The sequence below is a fragment of the Typopeltis vanoorti genome, chromosome 13, assembly GCF_054136105.1.
Source record: "Typopeltis vanoorti isolate ZY-2024b chromosome 13, IOZ_Tvanoo_1.0, whole genome shotgun sequence".
NCBI classification, from domain to species: domain Eukaryota; kingdom Metazoa; phylum Arthropoda; class Arachnida; order Uropygi; family Thelyphonidae; genus Typopeltis; species Typopeltis vanoorti.
In genome coordinates, this window is record NC_143561.1 from 75307771 (window position 1) to 75331275 (window position 23505).

General features: G+C 35.5%; 1 protein-coding gene across 1 annotated transcript in view; it reads left to right on the forward strand.

The window, feature by feature from the left end:
- LOC150100290 (intermembrane lipid transfer protein Vps13-like) overlaps positions 1–23505 on the forward strand; it is a 186728-nt gene that overhangs the window by 103897 nt on the left and 59326 nt on the right. The window contains exon 9 of the mRNA XM_090402627.1: positions 2947–3053. Within this exon, the coding sequence (XP_090258753.1) occupies positions 2947–3053 (107 nt within the window). The remainder of the gene's footprint in view (positions 1–2946; positions 3054–23505) is intronic.

Sequence of the window (23505 nt, forward strand, 5' to 3'; positions counted from 1 at the left end):
TAATCACCTATCCAGCTCACTAACCTAGTATTTAACCTCATCTGTTCCATTTTAATTACCATTTTGTCATGTGGCAATCTGTCCAAGTCCTTGTTGTACATAAATAAATTGACAAAACATGATTCTCTTTAACAAAGCCATGCTGACCATCATAGAGAAAACTGCTGTTATCAACCGAATTTTGTATTGTAGCTCTCACCAACCTTTCTAACACCATAACAACAACTCCGATATAGATTGGCCTATAATTTGTAGCTACTACAGTCTCATCACTTTTGGATAGTGGACTAATTTTACCTTTTTTCCACTCCTATGGTATTTGTCCTGTTCCAAGCCTTATGTTAAACAGATAAATCAAGGCTGTTCTCAACTTCTTAAAAACATGCAAACTGTCCATATTTAATTAGCAATTCCTCATACCCTTCTTTCTTGCTTGCTTTAAATTCACTTCCTTTCTCTCTACACTCAAGCTTCTCATGATATGATTATGAAATACTGTGATGAGTTGCTAACCGAATACCTCGACTATATCAGTTACTGGTGTACTGTTTTCATCTATTAACACCTTCTTTCTTCTACTTGCTATGTATTGAAAGAACTCTCTCAGAGTTTTTGTGTCCTTTACTGTCTTTGCTGAGTCACCTTCCTGACCTGCACTTTATTCTTCATGCAACTAATTATGACCATTATATGTCTTCTGCTGTCTCCACAGTGCCGTTTTCTTTCAGATTTCATGCTAAATCCCTTAATTCATTCATTTGACTCCTACCTTATTCAGCCTTTTGACTTTCAGAATACATTCGCACATTGACTTGTGAATGTATTCTGAAATATCTCTGGTCAGTGCCTGAGCAACATTTCCAAAATGTTCAATACCATCCAGAGATACTGATAGGTCAATAGTTGGATAGCACTAAGCACACTTTGCACCACTTCTTGCAATGAGATTACCATACATGTGGAATCTTCCTTATTCTGAGACTCAAATTAATATCCTGCTCAAAGAAATAGGTCCCTGTTGCAGAATTCTTAATCAGTTTGTGCAACAGATGTACTACCTCCTGTTCATGCAACTGAGTTTCTTCATTCATTGAAGAGGGAGCAGTGTGCTCAATTATCTACACCAGATTGATAGTTTTTAGTGAAATGGCCACTCATTTATTGAACAATCTCATCTATATCTGTCACCTGCATACCTTGTGCATTCAGCAAATTATTCTTTTATGTTTTTTTATTTGCAGCATAACAATGGAATTCCTTTGGATTGTCTTTATCAGTGTTCCTGCCTATTTTCACAGTCTTTGTCTTTTTATTGCTGATTTTCATACCAAATTTATTATAGCAGTAATTCAATTTATTTAAGATATCCTTGAGACGTAGTGAAGTTATACATCTGTATGAAGTAAAGAACTGAGATTAATGCATCCAATTTTGATACCAGATATAAAACCTTCATAATATGATTCATATAGATGATGAATAACAGTGGAGATAATATGTACCCTAGCTCACACCCAAATTAACATCAAACCATCTTCATGTACATCCTTCAATTCTAACTGCTGATTTACAACTCGAATATAGACTGTATTGCTCAAGATAATGTACCATGTATGTTATATTGAGTACATACAATTGTTGCGTTTCAAACTGCTTTTCTTTTGGCACTTTCTCATTTGTCTTTTCCAGATCTACAACACTTAAATACAAATTCTTGTTATATTCCCATGTTTTACAACTGTTTGTCTTAAAGTGAAAATCTGACCTGACAACTTATATTTTTCCTAAACCCAGCTCGATTACCCTTCTGATTACCCTTCAAGTTTCCCTTTTACAATTTTTCTTAGCTTTTTTTCAAGTATGCTTTTATAAATCTTACCACAAACACTCAATAGGGAAATTATTCTAATTCTCACATTCAGTTTTATTTCCTTTTTTGTGTATGGTTACTATGAGAGCCTTACTCCAATCATTCAGAATTTGACATTCTGGCTGAGCCTTCTGAATTATGCTGTGTAGACAACTTTAAAACTTTTATGCCTCTATATTTGAGCATTTCTGGTCGAATATTATCTACTCTAGTTGCCCTTCTACATGTCAGGTTTTGGATCGCTCTTTCTACCTGAAGTTTTTGATATCTATATTCCTGATTACTTTTATACATTTCTCTTGAATATTTTCTACTACCTGTCTGTCACTGATTGTTTCATTTAGCAGTCTTTAAAAGTCATTACTCCAGACATCTAAAATATCTTTATCATCAGTTTTCATGTCACCTTTATCATCTTTGATTCCTTTTACAGTACTCTTTCTCCATTTCTAAGCTTTTTCAATAACCTCCAGAATATTTTGCCACCTTCCTGATATTTATTTTCTATATTCTCATCAAAGTCTTCCTATGACTTTTGTTTAGCTAGTTATATACATTGTTTCACTTTCTTACATTTTCTCTGTATACATACTAAGAGCACAAATTGATTTAATTATCAGAAATGTTCAATATGCTTTCTTTGTTTTGTTGACTGTTTCTTTAGCTTCTTTGACTCCACTGTTCAGGTCTGATTTTTCAATCTTTACAGATAACTTCTTCGCATTCAGTCAGAGATTTTTTGCAAGGTTTGCTACTGAATCTTCAAGGTTTGGTTTATGTTTTCATATTGTTATTTTTTCTTGAATAATATTTGCATTTACAATTTATCTCTGAAAGCTGCTCAATTTTGATTCCTTTTTTTTAAAAAACTTTCTAATGTATTTTCCTTTCGGTATGATATTCAATTTTATTGTACTCAAAACTAAATGGAGATAACTTCTTATTTCAGTTTTTCTGGAATTAGTTAGTAGTCTCAGCTATCTTTTAATTAAATTAGTTTGAAATTCTTAAATTACAGTTACCTGAAATAATATGTCAGATGATTACATGTGGATTTTATAAGCTCTTTATTTCAGTATCAAGATCTGATGAGATTATTAGAATCTCTTGATCGTATGACAGTGGCTTCTTTGTACAGAAAGTACCGTCCTGAAGTACCACACAGAAGCCATGCAAAAGAATGGTAGGAAGACTTTATATTTTATTGATAAATTGTTAATAGTTAATAATACTGTTAATAGTCAGTAATCATCATAATAACAGATGCTTATAAAGATTTAATTGTAATAATATAAAATTTGCTTTTTCTGTAAATTATTAGCTTTCAAGAGCTCCAGAATGGCAAGTTGGATTTCAGCTTATCAGGGCTTCAGTGTTTCTTATTTTTATGCTATTCCGAAAGAAGTGTAACACAGATTGTAACCACATAATTAATAAAATATTAAATATTTAACTGCATATTAAATATTTAATAACCTGTCAGGATGTTACACTCCTACAGTCTTAACAGGATATTAGCTCTTGGCAAGTCACACTTGTTGAAAGTTTGACAAACAGCCATACTGTAGATTTCATCTGTTATGGTTGTGTTAATATTTTAGATATCTTAACATGACTTTATTTACAGAAATTATTATTGTCAATTTAGTTTATTAAACATGAAATAAGAAATTTATAACAATATTGTTATGTTGATAAAATTATATTTTTTAATATGATATTCAACTGTAAAAAGAATTTAGCAACAGTGTTTGTAGTTTTTTTCCGGAAGTCCAGAAGTACAATCGACCATATTTTTACGATACATATAATAGGTAAAAAACACATAGAACATAACAAAATAATTTGTCACAACTTTTTAGATCTTCAAAAAGCTTTTGACTCAATATGGCATGAGGCATTATGGAAAATTTTAGAATATTATGGTATAGACAATAAAATCATTAGGATTATTAAATCTCTTTACTCCTCATCTGATATGAGAATTAAAATTAAAAATTACAGCAGTGAACCCATTCCTGGCAGAATGAGGGGTAAGACAGGGATGCATCTTGTCCCCTCTTCTTCTTTTTAATTGTTTTCTAGAATATGTTATAGATGAAGCTCTTCATGAATATGACACTGGAATAGTAGTTGGCAGACTAAGAATAAACAACTTACGTTTTGCAGATGATATCGATCTTCTGGCAGAAAGTGGAGAAGAATTACAAGAGATAACCAGCCGTATTTTCAGAACATTAAAAAAATATGGATTATACATAAACCTGCAAAAAACAAAAACAACGATAACTTCAAAATCAGACATTGAACCTTTAAAGATAGAAATCGACAATAAACAAATCGAGAATGTAAACAAGTTCACTTATCTAGGAAGCACGCTGAGTCAAGGTGGTTGCTCCAAAACCGACATTAAATACCGAATTGCTAAGGCAACTGTGGCCCTACAAAAGTTAAAACCATTGTGGAGAGAGAACAGAATAGCAATCACAACCAGATTAAGACTAATTGATACTTTGAATTCTATCCTTTTGTATGGTTGTGAAGCCTGGACTTTATTGAGGGAAGATGAGAGGAGATTCCTGTCTTTTGAAATGAAAACTTACAGAAGACTTTTGAGAATTCCCTATACTGCTCACGAAACCAATGAAAATGTTCGGAAACTGATTAATTTAATAGACGGGGAAAAAAAGGGAAAATATTCTAACAGTCATCAGAAGAAGACAGATGAAATGGTTCGGACATGTGGAGAGGGCTAATGGCATTCCAAAGCAAATGCTAGAAGGAATCGTTCTGGGATCAAGGATTAGGGGCCCACCATGATTAAAATGGACTGACATCAAAAAATGGACAAATTCCTCCCTTTCTCAACTGACATCAAGAAGAAGAGACCAAGATGATTGGAGGAGGATAACAAAGAACATTATCTACCAGCCATGAATGATCCACCGGTCCATTTAGGACTGTTGGAGAGAAGAAGAAGAAGTTTGTAGTTTTGGATATTATTTTTGGGAAAACTCCCATGTTACTCCTCTTAACAAACTATTATATTTACGGCTATTTTGTCTGCTTCTGTTTAGGAGTGCCCCTGTTTAAATGTCATTGGCTTTTTACTCACGGATTCTTAGGGCATTGTAGATGTATATTTACCAATAAATATATGTAGCATAAGGAAGAGAAATTTATACATACCTTTTTCTGGGTGTTGCGGCTTTTCTTCTTTCTGTGATGTCCAAACTACTGAGTGTGTGTGTGGGGGGGGGGGGGAGGGGTAGGCAATGTGGGAGAATTAAAATAGAAATGGGGAAAAAACCTGGGTTTTTTGAATAATATATATATACATATATATTATATTATTAGGATGGGCGGAGCATTTTTTATATATTTATATAAGGTGGGAAAGGGTGAAAGGGATTGAAAACAGCAACTGATTTTTTAGAGGGGGGGGGAAGGGGAAAGGGGGTTGATGGGGTGCGGTCCATTTAGACTATGCTTGGTCGTGTAGGTGCTATGTCAGGTCGGGTAGGTGCTTTTGCTTTTGAAGTGTTTGTTTTGTCAGCTATTGGTCAGGGTTGTGACCTCAATTTTATGTTGTAAAGTTCCAAACCTCAGAGATTATGTAGGGCCTGTGTATGTTGATAGAGTTTGAGTTACATTTAATGGCTATTGTTTCCAATATTCTAAGCATTGTTTCATTGTCTTGTCTGTCTACTATGATGGCCTTGTCGATCTGCGGGATATGTTTTTGTTCCAGGACTTGAACAGCTATTTCTGTTTTTCCTGTGCTTTGTATTGGATTTTTCTTTTTGATGTTGCATTTTTTAGCGTTTAAATGTTCTGGAATAGGGATGTTACAATCGCGGAGGTGTTCCTGTAGTCTTGCCCATAAAGACCTGATGGTGGAACCTGTGTAGGAGAAATCACAGTCTTTTTGGCAGGGAAATTTATAGACTACGTTGTGGTGTTCAAATATTCCTTTTTGTGTGTGAGATTTAGCGGGTTTTAGGAGATTCACCACAAACCAAAAATTGCCAGTTTTTGGTTTGTGGTGAATACCAGTTTGTAGTCAGTATGTTTGAAGATGTATTTATAGGCTTTGTATGTGTTTGGGTGTATGGTAGTTTGATAATTTTTTGTGTTGGAAAGTTTGTTTTGGTACCAGGGTTGTTTTGCCAGTTTTTGGCCGTCCTGTTTGCGAACCAATCCCCTTTCCCCTTTTCCCCCCCTCTAAAAAATCAGTTGCTGTTTTCAACCCCTTTCACCCTTTCCCACCCTATATAAATATATAAAAAATGCTCCGCCCATCCCTAATAATATAATATATATGTATATATATGAGGTGCTTAAGGGTCAAAGCTGTATAACTGAGAGGAGACCTCCACATAGCCTTTGAAGGAATGCGGAGAACCGACCAGGTCTTCTGACCTAATGTCTAATCCTCACCTTCTCGTGGTGCACCCTGTTGGGTATCTACTTGGATACTGAACGAACGAGGATGGGCTGGCAATTTGGGATTTAGCCGACCAAATTGTATTCTTATTGGTTAAACCAAAATAAAAAATGATGGTACAACATGACAGAATTTCATGCTCGCTGGGACGTCGCCCGGTTAAACAAGGTCCCCGTTGTTTTCACCAGGGCGAACAGCGAAAAGTAAGCTACTGGGACAAATCTGAAAACAAACCCCAACTCAACATCACCAGACTTAAAGATCGGTACTATCAACGTAAGAAGCCTGAATGGCAAAGAAATGGAGCTAGCTGAGGAATTAGATAAGTACCAGATCGACATAATAGGGGTGACTGAAACAAAGACAAAAACTGGCGAGATCTTTCTGAGCAATAAATACAAAATGTTATATTCAGGAAATGACAATCAAGGAAAAGAAGGAGTAGCCATAGTATTCAACACAAAATACAAGGCTCATCTTCTTGAATGGCAGGCAATCTCAAGTAGAGTAATGTGGGCAAATATCAGAATGGGGAACTGGACAATGAGACTTATTTGTGCCTATGGTCCCACAGCAGGCTCTACTAAGGTAGAAGTGGAGGAATTTTTTGAGGCTCTAGAGAAAGTCATGACAATGAAAAAGGAAAAGTTGATCCTTGTTGTGGATCTAAATAGCAGAGTAGGAAGTGATTGTGAGACATACAAAAATGTTTTGGGAAAATTTGGAGAAAAGAGCAAAGCTAATAATAATGGCAAATATCTGTTGGATTTCTGCTCAGGACATGGACTGGATATTACTAACACCATGTTCCAACATAAAAATGTTATGTTGGAACATGGAAAGAAGAGGCTAGGAATAAGAAAAGTCTCATTGACTATGTTATTGTTGATAGTGATGTTTTCTCCCTGGTGCAGGACACCAGAGTGTACAGAGGATTTGAAATTGTAAGTGATCACTATTTAGTCTTCAGCAGGATAAAATTGAATTTCATATTGAAAAGAATAACATGTAAGAAAGTTTTAAAGCGAATAAAAGTTGAGCAGCTCTCAGATGTGAACTGTAGACTAAAATACAGAAAGATTATTGAAAAGAAAATGAAAGAGTTTGAGAACAGAAATCAAACCTTGGAGATTCAGTGGCAAACTCTGAAGAAAACATTGATTGATTCTGCCAGACAGGCATGTGGTAAGTTTGTGTGCAAGGATAAAAAAATCAGAACTCCCTGGTGGACACAGGAAGTTAAAGAGGCAGTGAAGGAAAAGAAGAAAGCATATCAAAAGTTCCTGGCAAATAAGTCAGCTTTTACTCTTACAGAATACAGAGACAAATGTAAGAAAGCTAAACAGTGTGTAAAACTAGCTAAACAAAAGTCATGGGAGGACTTTGGCAAGAATATAGAAAATAAATATCAAGAAGGTGGCAAAATATTCTGGAGGTTGTTGAAGAAACTTAGGAATGGAGGAAAGAGTGCTGTAAAAGGAGTTAGAGATGATAAAGGCGACATGAAAACAGGAGAAAAAGATATCCTTGAAGTATGGAGTAATTACTTTGAAAAACTGCTAAATGAAACAAGCAGTGATGACAGCACAGTGATAAAAAACACTGACCAGGCATGCAGTCAGGAATACATATCCATACTTGAAGTAGAAAAAGCCATCAAAGGCTTGAAATGTGGAAAGGCAGCAGGAGTAGATGATATTCGACCAGAAATGCTGAAGTATGGTGGTATAAAAGTCTTACAGTGGCTGCACTGCATAGTTCAGAAAGCCTGGACAGAGGGACGAATTCCCGATGATTGGAGTAGAGCTCTCATAGTACCCATATATAAAAAGGGAAATAAAACTGAATATGAGAATTACAGAGGTGTTTCCCTACTGAGTGTTCCTTTCAAGATCTATGCAAGTATACTTGAGAAATGGTTGAGAAGAATTGTGGAAGAAAAGCTTGGTGAAGAACAAGCTGGATTCAGGCCAAATAGAGGCTGTCAGGATCAGATCTTTACTTTACAACAAATAGTTGAGAAAGCATGGGAATATAAAAAAGATCCGTATTTAAGTTTTGTCGATTTGGAAAAGGCATATGACAAAGTGCAAAGAGAGAAGCTATTCAATACGCTGCAGGTATATGGTGTGAATGGGGCATTATATCAAGCAATACTTAGTCTTTATTTGAATTGTAAGTCAGCAGTTAGAATTGAAGCAAGTTCAGGAAGATATTTTAATGTTAAATCTGATGTGAGATAAGGATGTACATCATCCCCTCTGTTATTCATTATCTATATGGATCACATTATGAAGGAAAATGGTATTAAACATGATATCAAAATTGGAGATGTTAATGTCAGCTCTTTGCTTTATGCGGATGATGTTATACTTCAAAATAAATCTTCTACAAGCCTGCAAAATTCTCTAACTAAATTGAATAGCTGTTGTAATAGATATGGTATGAAGGTCAGCAATAAAAAGACAAAGACAATGAAAATAGGCAGAATCATTGAAAATGTCAACTGTGTTGTGAATGGAGAACCTGTGGAACAAGTAAAATATTTCAGCTACTTAGGCACGATTTTTACTGAAGATGGTAAATTAAATATAGAAATAGACAACAGAATCAGCAAAGCTGGTATGGTGGGAAGTCAACTGAATGAATTCATATGGAATAAGAAAGAAATTAGTCAGAACACTAAAGTAGCTGTATACAAGACAGTGTTCAAACCAGTTTTAACTTATGGAAAGCCAATGACATTCTGACCCAGCTGAGAGCTGGGTCAGAAGTAAAACACTTGACCAAAGACTAGAGACTGCAGATATGAGAGTCCTGAGAAAGATTAGAGGGTGAACAGATGGCATCAATGGCAATATCATATTAAAAATGAGGATATTAGGAAAGAACTTGACATTGTCAGCATCCAGGAATGTGTTAGCAGAGCTAATCTCAGGTGGTATGGTCACTTAAACAGAATGGGCGAAGAAAGATTAGCAAAACAAGTGTTCTCTGCCAGGTTGGCAGCAAAACGATCCAGAGGAAGACCACGATATAGGTGGATTGATACGGTACAAAGTGCCTTAGATGATAGAAATATAAGATCTGATAATGTTGGAGTCTTGACAAGTAACAGACTGATTTGGAGTTAAATTGTAGATTGGAAGTTAGTAATGATGTAATTTTTTTCATGTAGTACTATCATATCCTGTAAACCCCTTGAGGGTACATGGCAGGAATTTGATGATGATGATATGTATATATATATTATTCAAAAAACCCAGGTTTCTTTCCATTTCTATTTTAATTCTCCCACATTGCCCTCCCCCTCCCCTCACACACACACACTCAGTAGTTTGGACATCGCAGAAAGAAGAAAAGCCGCAACACCCAGAAAAAGGTATGTGTAGATTTCTCTTCCTTATGCTACATATATTTATTGGTAAATATACATCTACAATGCCCTAAGAATCCGTGAGTAAAAAGCCAATGACATTTAAACAGGGCACTCCTAAACAGAAGCAGGCAAAATAGCCTTAAATATAATAGTTTGCAGTTTTGCCATTAGATGACTGGCAATGCCATTAAACCTTACCATGCCTCATGGCTATGTAATTGTTGGAAACAACTTATCATTTAGCAGCACAGAGAATCGGCAAGATGTACATACTTTCTTACATTGGAATTAAAATACATGTATAAGTTTTTTATGCTAAGTACATGAAATAATTATCAAGCAGCAAAGAAACTTCATTGCATTGTCAACAAACATTATCCAGTCCATCATTACTGAAAACTTTGCTTTGCTGGCTGTGATATTGGACTATTGTGACATCATTCGTGCAGTTGCAAATGAGATAATACAGTTTATGCTCTACTGTGCTATAAAATGAACAGCTGATGGACATGAGAGAGAGAGAGCAAATACATATATAAAGAGGGAGACATTGTAAAAATGGTACTAAGAGAATAATAAAAGGAGGAGTTGGAAATGATTCACTTTAAGAAATAAAGAAAAATATAATGAATAGTTGTTTGTGGATTCCTTATTTGTTCAAGTTCCTATTGAGAAGTTTATGCATCTTCACTGTTATCATTTTAGGTTGTTTTTAAGTGAATACTAGGTGGAAAGCTATTCTATGTTTGTGAATCTGACATTTTTCATGTAAAAACACTGGAATGTTCTATATAGTTGTTTTCTGCTTCAGTGTTTCTTTTTAATTTTATTCAGATATCTGAATTTTATGAAGTAAACTGTTAATGTTTTTGGTATCTGTCTGAAATAGAAATTGAATACACTTGAACCAAGGCATGTATTGAAGATACAGGTATGAGTTACATTTCCTTGCATGACTGTGTACAAGAAATGTTGCTTTGGTTTCCCTTAGTGTATTTAAGGATTGATGAGAAACTTGATTTTCCAGAGCAGGTTTGCCAAGTTTTCTAATCTGTTTGAATCTCTAAGTAAAATGTGTTAAATTCTCTGCCTTTGTAGATATTTTGTATTTAAAGCCAGATGACCTAATGCTTTAAGGTTATGAATGTGTGTATATGAATGAGTAGAGAAGGGTCATATATATATATATATATATATATATATATATATATATTATCCAGTCCATCATTACAGAAAACTTTGCTTTGCTGTCTGTGATATTGGACTATTGTGACATCATTCATGCAGTAGCAAATGAAATAATACAGTTTATGCTCTACTGTGCTATGAAATGAAAAGCTGATGGACATGAGAGAGAGAGAGAGAGAGAGAGCAGAATAAGGAAGGGTCATATATATATGTATATGACCCTTCTACTCATTCATACACAATTTTATAAACTTGCTTTTTATCCTTTTTTCCCAAGTAAGCAAACAAGCAAGTCAGTCAAGTTTGTGCCTGAAGTATTTTCAGATCTGAGGCAACTCGTGGTAAAGGTGGCTTGTTTGGGAAAACAGGATTAAAACCAAGTTTATAAAATTGCTTGGTATCTTTAACGTATAGTATACCCAAGGTAAAAAACTTTCAACCTCTTTCTTTCATCCAGAGATTTTTATTTAATAAGGTCAAAGCACCTTGTGGCAACTTGTATAGGTAAAATTGATAAGTTCTGCATTACTTCATCCTTGGCATCTCAGGGTCTGGATCTCACTGACGTGGCCTCGATAAAGGTTGAAACTGGGTTATAGTGGCCCTTCCCTTAATGCATAACATCATACATGTCTGCAAGGAGATATGCTTTGCATTGTGGGAGATACTAAGGAAAGTGATCAGAGCTTATTCCACCTTTACCACAAATTGTCTCAGACCTGAAAATACTTCAGGCTCATTTTTTTGACTTGCTTGCTTGTTTGCTTACTTGGGGAAAAAAAAAAGGATTAAAACCAAGTTAATAAAATTGCTTGGTATCTTTAATGTATAGCATACCCAAGGTAAAAAACTTTCTACACACACACACACACACACGCATATATATGTGTGTGTGTTGTGTTTATATACTTTTCTAATAAATATATTAAAAGAAAATTTAATTTTCGTGTTAGCACATGAAAACCAAATACATAGATCTGGGAGAAACTCTGTTGCTAGTTATCAGGATTATGAATATTAGTCACAAACTCAAAAAATTAACAGTATGCATTCACTGGTGAAGCTACAGCATTTACACATTGGCAAAGAAGTTTAATGCATTTATGTCTAAATTAAAAATTTTTTATGAATTTTATAATTATGTGAGAAATAAGGAAAATTAAGACTTAGTGACATGAGAAATGCAATTTTAATTATCAAATTATGATTTACAATGAAAATTCAAGGTATCCTATAATATGAGGATGGTCTGAAAAGTTCTTGGCCTAACAATGAAAAAAAAAAAAAAAAAGTATGATTTCAAAATTATTTTTATTTTTCAACATAATCTCCCTTAAGACTAATACATTTTTTCCAGCGATGCTCCAGCGCCATTATCCCGTCCCTGTAGTGGTTCTCAGTAAAATCTGCAAAATACTCCTCTACAGCTGCAATCACCTCTTGATTCAAAGAAAAATACTGACCATGAAGAAGAGTTTTAGTTTTGGGAAGAGATAGAAGTCAGAGGGAGTCAAATCTGGGGAATAGGGTGGATGTTCCAACAATTCATAGTGTAGATTCCCTTAATTTTCCCATTGCCAAAACACTTTGTGGGCAGGTGCATTGTCCTGATGAAAGATGATTTTTTTTTTCTTCTGCAAACCGGGTCTTTTCTCACAAATTTTTTCATCTAGTCTGGTTAAAAGATCAGAATAACATTCTGTGGTTATCGTTTTACCCTTTTCAAGATAATTAATAAATAAAATGCCTTTAGCATCCCAAAACACCGATGCCATGACCTTTCCTGCTGATGGAACTGACTTTGTCTTCTTTGGTGCTGAACAACCGGCTTCTGCTCACTGTTTTGACTGCTGTTTGGATTCTGGTGAATCCAAGTCTCATCCATAGTAATAAATTGATGCACAAAATCAGTTTTATTCTTGTTAAAACCTCCAAGCACTGTTCAGAGATTTTCATATGAGTGTATTTTTGATCTGCTGTGCACAAGCGCGGCACCCATCTTGTGCAAAGCTTTTTCATATGCAATTCTTCATGCAAAATATATCCTACACGTTCTTTTCAAATGTCTATAGTTTCAGCAATTTCACTCACTTTGACTTGCTGGTCATCCACTACCATATCATGCACTTGATCATTGATTTTTGGTGTTGGATGTCCTTCATGTGGATCATCTTCAAGGCTGGTACGGCCATGTTTAAACTTGGAATCCCATTTCTTAATTGTCGAAAATGAAGGAGAAGAGTAGCCATAAACTTTTATGAACTTCAAATGAATTAATTTTGCCGTTAATCCTTCTTTTACAAAGAATTTTATAACCGCACAATACTCAATTTTATCCATTTCAAGGGATACTTTTGCTTCAGACAGCTGTATAAAACAAACCACTTGATAGAATGACTTGCAATTTCACATGGATGCTTATGACAGATGTACCAACTTAGAAAAAAAAAATCTCTTGCTGATAGTGTTGCCATCTGTGGTCGAGGCTGAGAACTTTTCAGACCACCCTCATATAGAATGCCAGGAAAATACTGTACAAAAAATTATTTAAGTGTTACTGAATATGGTAAGGCATGAAGCATTTTACATGCAACCCTCTATTATGTTTCTCGCATCTAGTTGTTTCTATGTGATAATGTGCACATCGTGTTTGATTTTTTTTGGGAACAGTCCAATTTGAATGTGTGTCAAATTGACTTTCATTCAACTTTTGCTGTGGTCTTACTCACTGGCCTTGTTATGGTGTATTGCAGTATGGCTCTAAATCAAATCTAAAGTTCTATGAGAACTTAATGGATATTGTATCTTTGTCTTTGCATGTTCTGCCAGGCATTATTTATAGCCACATTGATCAAATTGGTAATAAGGCTAGAAAGCTCCTCCCCCCCCCCCCACAAATGACTTTTATTTTGATATATTCTGGTCCATTTCAGTCTACCCTTCCCACATGTTCATTGTACACTTTTGCAAAATATGGCCGTTGTATAAGTACATACTTTTAGATATTCATGAATAGTGTGAAGCCTGAGTAATTAGTTTAATCCTCACTGCTTTTGAACTTAGACTAACAACATTATTATTGTTTCATCTGAACTAAAGACAGGTGAGTCTCCATCCCTTTTTTTAAAATCATTTTCTTTTCCCATGGCAGCTGTCATGAATGTTGTCATGAATGGTCCCTGTAGCATTGTCATCTCTTTTAACTTTGCATTAATTTTATAATAGTTTTAAAAAAAAACATCATAGCATAAATGAAAGATTTTAGATTGAAGTTTGATATAATTTCAGCAAATTTGATAGGATCTCTCCCTTATTCAAAGTTAATTTCTTTTCCTGCTCCACTTGTGGGATTTTTTCCTTTATATGGTTGGTTTCCACAAATGAACTGTTGACATTCTTGCTTTCCAAACTATTCTTGCATTGATTCATCAAAGCTATGAAATTCTTCCCTTGGAAGAATTTTATAGCTGAAGAAACTTTTCATTAAGATGGTTCATTATATATCTGAATTTAGTTTAGTAAATTTATCAGAATAATTTATCATCGTCAGCAAAGTGTAGTTTCAAAAGAGAGCCTCGAATTTATTGCATCGGCAACAAGAGAATGAAGAGTATCGTTTTTGGAAGATGCATTCTTCCAAAATGTTGTCTTCTTGATGGTGAATAATAGCCACTCAACAGCATTATTCCTAAGAAATACTTAATTTTTTATTATTTACCTGAAGAATCATATGGTTATAATATTCTTGCCATTATTCATAATAGTGCTTTACAGTATAAACACCACCATTAATTTATTTAACTTATTAATATTTTTCTGTTTTTTTTTTTTAACCCACCATCTTCAGAACACAAATTGTAACTGTGACAAGCAGACAGGCATTAAAATATTAGCAATAATTCAATTTGTAACTGACACACAACTAATGTCCTTACAAGTCCCCCTCTGTTGGCAAGGTTAATCATCAAATTAATTTGGAGAAGGTAGACTATCCTGGTTTCAGAATGACTGTCTCTCAGATCTTTGGCAAATTAATGCAGTCATGTTTGTTAATGTTGGGGAGGGGGTGTGCTTCATAGCAAATGCTAATTCTGAAAATAGTTTTTTAGACCTATAGTGACTTCTGCATAAACCGATGTCTTCTTCCATTTAATCCTGTTAATACTGAGTATCCAGAGCATGACTTGCCATAAAGATGATCATGGATGCAATTTTTGTGTTCTTCAAGGTGGATGTTAACTGTTCTACCAGTCAGTCTAAAGTAGGCCAAACTGCAGGCACAACTTTATATGTGCAAAAGGATGAAGTTGATCTTTGAGAAAGCAAATGAAGGTAACTAACTGTATGATTGTTGAAAAGGTTGACTAAGGCAGTTCAGTGGCGCACTCAGGATTTAATCTTGGAGGGGGCTGAGCGCTCAGGATTTAACCTTTGGGGGGGGGGGCCGAGTTGAGTAGACGTTTTGCGAATACACACTACACATCACATATGACCTATAACTGAGCATCTGCAGTGATCGCTAATTCATAATTAGGAAAAGATTTTTCTAGTGTTTTTTCCTTTTCTTTGGGGGGTGCCTGGGCTCCTTGGCCCCCCCTCTGGGTGCGCCACTGAGGCAGTTGATGTGCAGTCATTAGCTTCTATATACAAGTAGCCCATTTGGGGAGATACTTAACATACAAACATTGTTTGCTTACATTTGGATAAAGAAGTAAACCAAGAATATTATTATTATTATGTGACACACCTCTAGGGAGTTCGAAGACTCATTGAGGGGAGAGCACCTACTCTACAACTCTGTCTCCACCACTCAATCCACCAAATACAATGAACTGTAACTTCTCAATGCCATCTACCATGGGACCAAAGATAGTATTCTCCTAAGTTGATCATAATTTCCAGCATGTAACCCGCTTTAATTGGAGCATCACTGTCGCCAATTGGTGGTAAAATAGCCATATTCTTGACAGAAACCCCTTCTGATGCTATGAGCAAATCCAACACTTTTTGACCTCTAGTTCCTTCTCTCACATGCTGCTTGAGAAAGTTGTCTCGCAACAATTCAATAAATTCCTGTTCTTTCTTATCAAGAGATTTCTCTTCTACCCAATTAAGGTTTGGAAAATTAAAGTCACCCATAACGATCATTCGTTTAGTAGCCATAAGACTAAATTGGCGATGCATTTCTTCGTCCCATGCAACTGAGCCGCCAGATCTATAGCAACATCCCATCATATATTTCATTCTCTTAACCACCATTCACACCAGATGGACTCAAACTCACTGCTACATGGGACATTGTTACCATTATTGTTTTCTTGTGTTTCTAATCTAACTGGATTTAAGTCATCTGATATCATTAGTAGCACTCCTCTTCTCTTCCTATCTCTTCTGTCATTCCTAAAAATAGTATACCCATTACACTTCATCCCACTTACCATATCTGATTCTGATAGCCAGGTTTCATTAATGCTGCCAACAATCTTAGACCACATTGTATTCAATAAAGCAACGAACTCAACCCCTTTGTTTCTAATGCTCTTGGCATTTGTGTATAGACATAATAAATTATCACCTAGCCTAGTCTTATAATTAGATATGCAATCTATTTGGTCTTGTTCTAGAAAGTTCTCTTTTTCCTCCCCAGACATACTTAAAACATCCGAACTAAAGCATATTTTTCCACCCCTTCACCACATACATAACCATGTTTGAAGGCATTCATATCTTTATCATGTTTGCATATTATAGCTAAACTTTCACACACATTTTTCCCATTCCTTCCTTGATAATCTAGTTTTCCTAATTCTCTGCATTAGGTCTCATACCAAGAAGTAATTTCTCCATGCTTCTGATGCAAAATGAATTCAAGTGCAGGCCATTCTTCTTACACAAGTCTTTTCTGCCATCAAACACAGACGATCTAAAACACATTTAAAAACTTGCATCCATATCTTCTGCACAGCCTGCTCATGAAATCATTTGCTATCATCGCCCTCCTTCTTAACTCAGTACTGTCATATCTGGGTAGTAATCCGACAATTTTTACTCTCTCACATTTCTTTCTCGCTTCTTCCAACAGACCTTTCATATCTTCTGTCATACTATATTTGTCACTACTTAAATTATTTGTACCTACCAGAGCTACCATCTCTTTTACTTTTCTTTTTTGTTTTTCAATTTTGCTACGATAATTCTCTTATTCCCAAAATTTAATTTTAAACTTCAAAAATAGTCAAGTAAATTGAGTCTTCACACCTCTATCATACAAAAAAACAAAAACAGTTTAATAATACTATCATCATCATCAAATTCTTGCCATGTACCCTCAAGGGGTGTACAGGATATGACAGTACTACATGAAAAAATTACATCATTACTAACTTCCTATCTACAATTTTCCTCCAAATCAGTCTGTTACTTGTCAAGACTCCAACATTATCAGATCTTATATTTCTATCGTCTAAGGCACTTTGTACCATATCAATCCACCTATATCTTGGTCTTCCTCTGGGTCGTTTTCCTGCCAACCTGGCAGAGAACACTTGTTTTGCTAATCTTTCCTCTCCCATTCTATTTAAGTGACCATACCACCTGAGATTAGCTCTGCTAACGCATTCCTGGATGCTGACAATGTCAAGTTCTTTCCTAATATCCTCATTTTTAATATGATATTGCCATTGATGCCATCTGTTCACGCCTCTAATCTTTCTCAGCACTCTCATATCTGCAGTCTCTAGTCTTTGGTCAAGTGTTTTACTTCTGACCCAGCTCTCAGATCCATAAGTTAAAACTGGTTTGAACACTGTCTTGTATACAGCTAATTTAGTGTTCCGACTAATTTCTTTCTTATTCCATATGAATTTATTCAATTAACTTCCCACCATACCAGCTTTGCTGATTCTGTTGTCTATTTCTATATTTAATTTACCATCTTCAGTAAAATTCGTGCCTAAGTAGCTGAAATGTTTTACTTGTTCCACAGGTTCTCCATTCACAACACAGTTGACATTTTCAATGATTCTGCCTATTTTCATTCTCTTTGTCTTTTTATTGCTGACCTTCATACCATATCTATTACAACAGCTATTCAATTTAGTCAGAGAATCTTGCAGACTTGTAGCAGATTTATTTAGAAGTATAACATCATCCGCATAAAGCAAAGAGCTGACATTAACATCTCCAATTTTGATATCAGGTTTAATACCACATTTCTTCATAATGTGATCCATATAGATAATGAATAACAGAGGGGATAATGTACATCCTTGTCTCACACCAGATTTAACATTAAACCATCTTCCTGTACTTCCTTCAATTCTAACTGCTGACTTACAACTCAAATAAAGATTAAGTATTGCTTTATATAATGCCCCATTGACACCATATAACTGCAGCGTATTGAATAGCTTCTCTCTTGGCACCTTGTCATATGCCTTTTCCAAATCGACAAAACTTAAATACAGATCTTTGTTGTATTCCCATGCTTTCTCGACTATTTGTCGTAAAGTGAAGACCTGATTCTGACAGCCTCTATTTGGCCTGAATCCAGCTTGGTCTTCACCAAGCTTTTCTTCCACAATTCTTCTCAACCATTTCTCAAGTATACTTGCATAGATCTTGAAAGGAACACTCAGTAGGGAAACACCTCTGTAATTCTCACATTCAGTTTTATTTCCCTTTTTATATATGGGTACTATGAGAGCTCTATTCCAATCATCGGGAATTCGTCCCTCTGTCCAGGCTTTCTGAACTATGCAGTGCAGCCACTGTAAGACTTTTATACCACCATACTTCAGCATTTCTGGTCGAATATCATCTACTCCTGCTGCCTTTCCACATTTCAAGCCTTTGATGGCTTTTTTTACTTCAAGTATGGATATGTATTCCTGACTGCATGCCTGGTCAGTGTTTTTTATCACTGTGCTGTCATCACTGCTTGTTTCATTTAGCAGTTTTTCAAAGTAATTACTCCATACTTCAACTTCAAGGATATCTTTTTCTCCTGTTTTCATGTCGCCTTTATCATCTCTAACTCCTTTTACAGCACTCTTTCCTCCATTCCTAAGCTTCTTCAACAACCTCCAGAATATTTTGCCACCTTCTTGATATTTATTTTCTATATTCTTGCCAAAGTCCTCCCATGACTTTTGTTTAGCTAGTTTTACACACTATTTAGCTTTCTTACATTTGTCTCTGTATTCTGTAAGAGTAAAAGCTGGCTTATTTGCCAGGAACTTTTGATATGCTTTCTTCTTTTCCTTCACTGCCTCTTTAACTTCCTGTGTCCACCAGGGAGTTCTGATTTTTTTATCCTTGCCCACAACCTCACCACATGCCTCTCTGGCAGAATCAATCAATGTTTTCTTCAGAGTTTGCCACTGAATCTCCAAGGTTTGATTTCTGTTCTCAAACTCTTTCATTTTCTTTTCAATAATCTTTCTGTATTTTAGTCTACAGTTCACATCTGAGAGCTGCTCAAATTTTATTCGCTTTAAAACTTTCTTACATGTTATTCTTTTCAATATGAAATTCAATTTTATCCTGCTGAAGACTAAATAGTGATCACTTACAATTTCAAATCCTCTGTACACTCTGGTGTCCTGCACCAGGGAGAAAACATCACTATCAACAATAACATAGTCAATGAGACTTTTCTTATTCCTAGCCTCTTCTCTCCATGTGAATTTGTGCACATTTTTATGTTGGAACATGGTGTTAGTAATAACCAGTCCATGTCCTGAGCAGAAATCCAACAGATATTTGCCATTATTATTAGCTTTGCTCTTTTCTCCAAATTTTCCCAAAATATTTTTGTATGTCTCAATCATTTCCTACTCTGCTATTTAGATCCCCAACAAGGACCAACTTTTCCTTTTTCATTGTGTCAGTTGCTTTTTCTAAAGCCTCAAAAAATTCCTCCACTTCTACCTTAGTAGAACCTTCTGTGGGACCATAGGCACAAATACGTCTCATTGTCCAGTTCCCCATTCTGATATTTGCCTACATTACTCTACTTGAGACTGACTGCCATTCAAGAAGATTAGCCTCGTATTTTGTGTTGAATACTATGGCTACTCCTTCTTTTCCTTGATTGTCATTGCCTGAATATAACATTTTGTATTTATTGCTCAGAAAGATCTCACCAGTTTTGGTCTTTTTTGTTTCAGTCACCCCTATTATGTCGATCTGGTACTTATCTAATTCCTCAGCTAGCTCCATTTCTTTGCCATTCAGGCTTCTTACGTTGATAGTACCGATCTTTAACTCTGGTGATGTTGAGTTGGCGTTTGTTTTCAGATTTGTTCCAGTAGCTGACTTTTCGCTGTTCACCCTGGTTCCCTGGTGAAAACAACGGGGGCCTTGTTTAACCGGGCGAAGCCCCAACCGGCATGAAATTTTGTCATGTTGTACCATAATTTTTTATTTTGGTTTAACCAATAAGAATACAATTTGGTCGGCTAAATCCCAAATTGCCAGCCCATCCTCGTTCGTTCAGTATCAAAGTAGATACCCAACAGGATGCACCACGAAAAGGTGAGGATTGGACATTAGGTCAGAAGACCTGATCGATTCTCCGCATTCCTTTAAAGGCTATGTGGAGGTGTCCTCTCAGTTATACAGCTTTGACCCTTAAGCACCCCTTTAATAATACTATAGTACATTAAAAGAAATTTACAACATTCTGAACTTTAATCGCATCTTAAAATCTAAAAAGATAAAGATAATTTTGGATCCCAAATATACCAGCTAAAAAGAACATTATATTTTAACTGCATCTGGATCTCTTTCTTGAAAGAAACAGTTTCTTTATTTCTTCAGTAGAAACAGTTCTTTTCCTGAAAACCACTTTGTGTTAGAAATAACTGTAGATTTCCTAATCTCAGTTAGATATACAAAAAGTTCATACTTTGCAATAAAGTGCTCAAATTCGAATACAGTAGACCCTTCACTATCCAGCTCGCGACTATCTGGCCTCTGTACTATCCAGAGCCCGGATTTTATCATGGAGAATTATAATAATACAATAATTCTCCATGATAAAATGAGGAATATGTACTGTAATTTACTTTGCCAAGGCATTGCAAGCGGGCGTCTGCTACAATCCTTCTACGTGCCGTGTGCATAACACAAGTTGAGACATGCAAAGTGCGGATTACCCCCCTTTGTCAGTTGTGTATGAGATGTCCACAAGTGCGGAATACGTTTGCCATTGTTCCTGGTTACGTTACTAAATTGTTGTTTGGTGTGCTTCGTTGTTTTTTTATTAAAGATTATGAAATGGGCGATAAACGAAAAAAGGTTGTAGTGACTATGAAGGAGAAACTACGCGCTATAAAGTGACTAGACTCTGGGGGTAACGGCAAAAACTATTGCTTTGGAGGTAGGAGTCGAGAAAAGTACAGTTGGAGACTGGAAGAAAAATCGAGCAGAAATTGAAATTGTGTGGAAAGGTAGGCCTAGAACTCTGGCCTGTCCGGCTTTTGTGTTATCCGGCCTGCTCTTCCGCCACATTAGGCTGGATAGCCGAGAGTCTACTGTACTGTCTAGCATTCCTTCTTCAATATCTGCTAGAAAAATCCCACAAAAATTTCTTCTTTTTACTTTCATCTTTAAGATTTACAATCTTTTTCCTCTTCCTGTATGAAGGATTTCCAAGGAAAAATGATCAAACACTTAAAAAATCAACTCGGTGTATCCTCTGAAACAGCTGCTAATTCATTACTGCACTTTAATATCCGACAAATATTTCCCTTCCTATATGAGAAACTTCATTTATCAAGTTCCAAAATTCCTATAATTTCCTTCAACAACTGTTATTCCAGTTGCTTTTTAATTAAACAGCTAAATAACTTGACAAACATCTTTTTTTCTTTCTTTCTGAAAGACTAATGCTCATGGAACTTTTATTCTCACTTGTTCCAAAAATTCTTCCATATCATTACATATCTGTATCTCTCTCTCTTTCTCTATTTTACATAGCTCTATCCGGCTATTGACTAGTTACTGTGTTCTTTTCACTTGTGCATGCTCTGGCATGCACGATACATCCAGTTTCACTTCAGTCACGAAGTAAGGGAAATTGTTACCATTAAACATTATCTTCATGGCTCTTTGCTTGAAAGTGGTAAAAACTCACATTTTCAGTCAACTAAGTAAGTCTTTTCAACTTATATAGTTTAAATGTATATAAATATTAAACTATAATACTAATTTTAGGTCATTCACTTTATAAAAAAAATTACTGCTACACATAAACACAATGTTGAAAGTTTATTTTTCACTAGGTTAGACTATAATAAATTTAGTTTAATCCTTTATCCCAGTGAGAGCAAACAAAGTTTGCCTGAAAATATCTTCAGGACTTAATATTAAACTATAATAATAATTTTAGGTCATTCACTTTATAAAAAAAAATAGCACTACACATAAACACAATGTTGAAAGCTTATTTTTCCTAGGTTAGACTATAATAAATTAGTTTAATCCTTTATCCCAGTGAGAGCAAACAAAGTTTGCACCTGAAAATATCTTCAGGACTGAATATAGTGTTGTACTATCTTACCTGGGTAAGTAGTGCAACACTAGGGCAACTCGTAGCAAAGGTGGAGCAAGCTACCAACACTCCTATCCCAGTATCTCCCATAATGCAAAACACATCTCCTTATGGATATGTATACTGTTATGCATTAAGGGATAGGACACTACCCAGACTAGTTTCGACCTTTATTGAGGTCTCTTCAGTGGGAGCCAGGCCCAGAGTTGGAAATACCAGGCAGAAGCAGTAGCAAGGTCATCTTTACCTATAGAAGTTGCCAAAAGGTTTACCACCTTTTTAATTAAATTACTCTGGATTTAGAGAAAGATGTTGAAAGTTTATTTTTCACTAGGTTAGACTATAATAAATTTAGTTTAATCCTTTATCCCAGTGAGAGCAAACAAAGTTTGTGCTTGAAAATATCTTCAGGACTGAATATGGTGTTGTACTATCTTACCTGGGTAAGTAGTGCAACACCAGGGCAACTTTTAGCAAAGGTGGAGCAAGCTACCAACACTCCTATCCCAATATCTCCCATCTCTTTTTCTAAATCCAGAGTAATTTAATAAAAAAGGTGGTGAACCTTTTTGGCAACTTCTATAGGTAAAGATGACCTTGCTACTGCTTCTGCCTGGTATCTCCAACTCTGGGCCTGGCTCCCACTGAAGAGACCTCAATAAAGGTCGAAACTAGTCTGGGTAGTGTCCTATCCCTTAATGCATAACAGTATACTTATCCATAAGGAGATGTGTTTTGCATTATGGGAGATACTGGGATAGGAGTGTTGGTAGCTTGCTCCACCTTTGCTATGAGTTGCCCTAGTGTTGCACTACTTACCCAGGTAAGATAGTACAACACTATATTCAGTCCTGAAGATATTTTCAGGCGCAAACTTTGTTTGCTCTCACTGGGATAAAGGATTAAACTAAATTTATTACATAAACACAATGTATTTATGACAAATAATTTTTTATGCATTTCTCACAATACGAATGCAGTAACAACTGAAATTGATAATTTGAAACAGAATATTTAAGTATACACTATGTTACATAAACAAAAATTCTGTAGAACATCTGTAT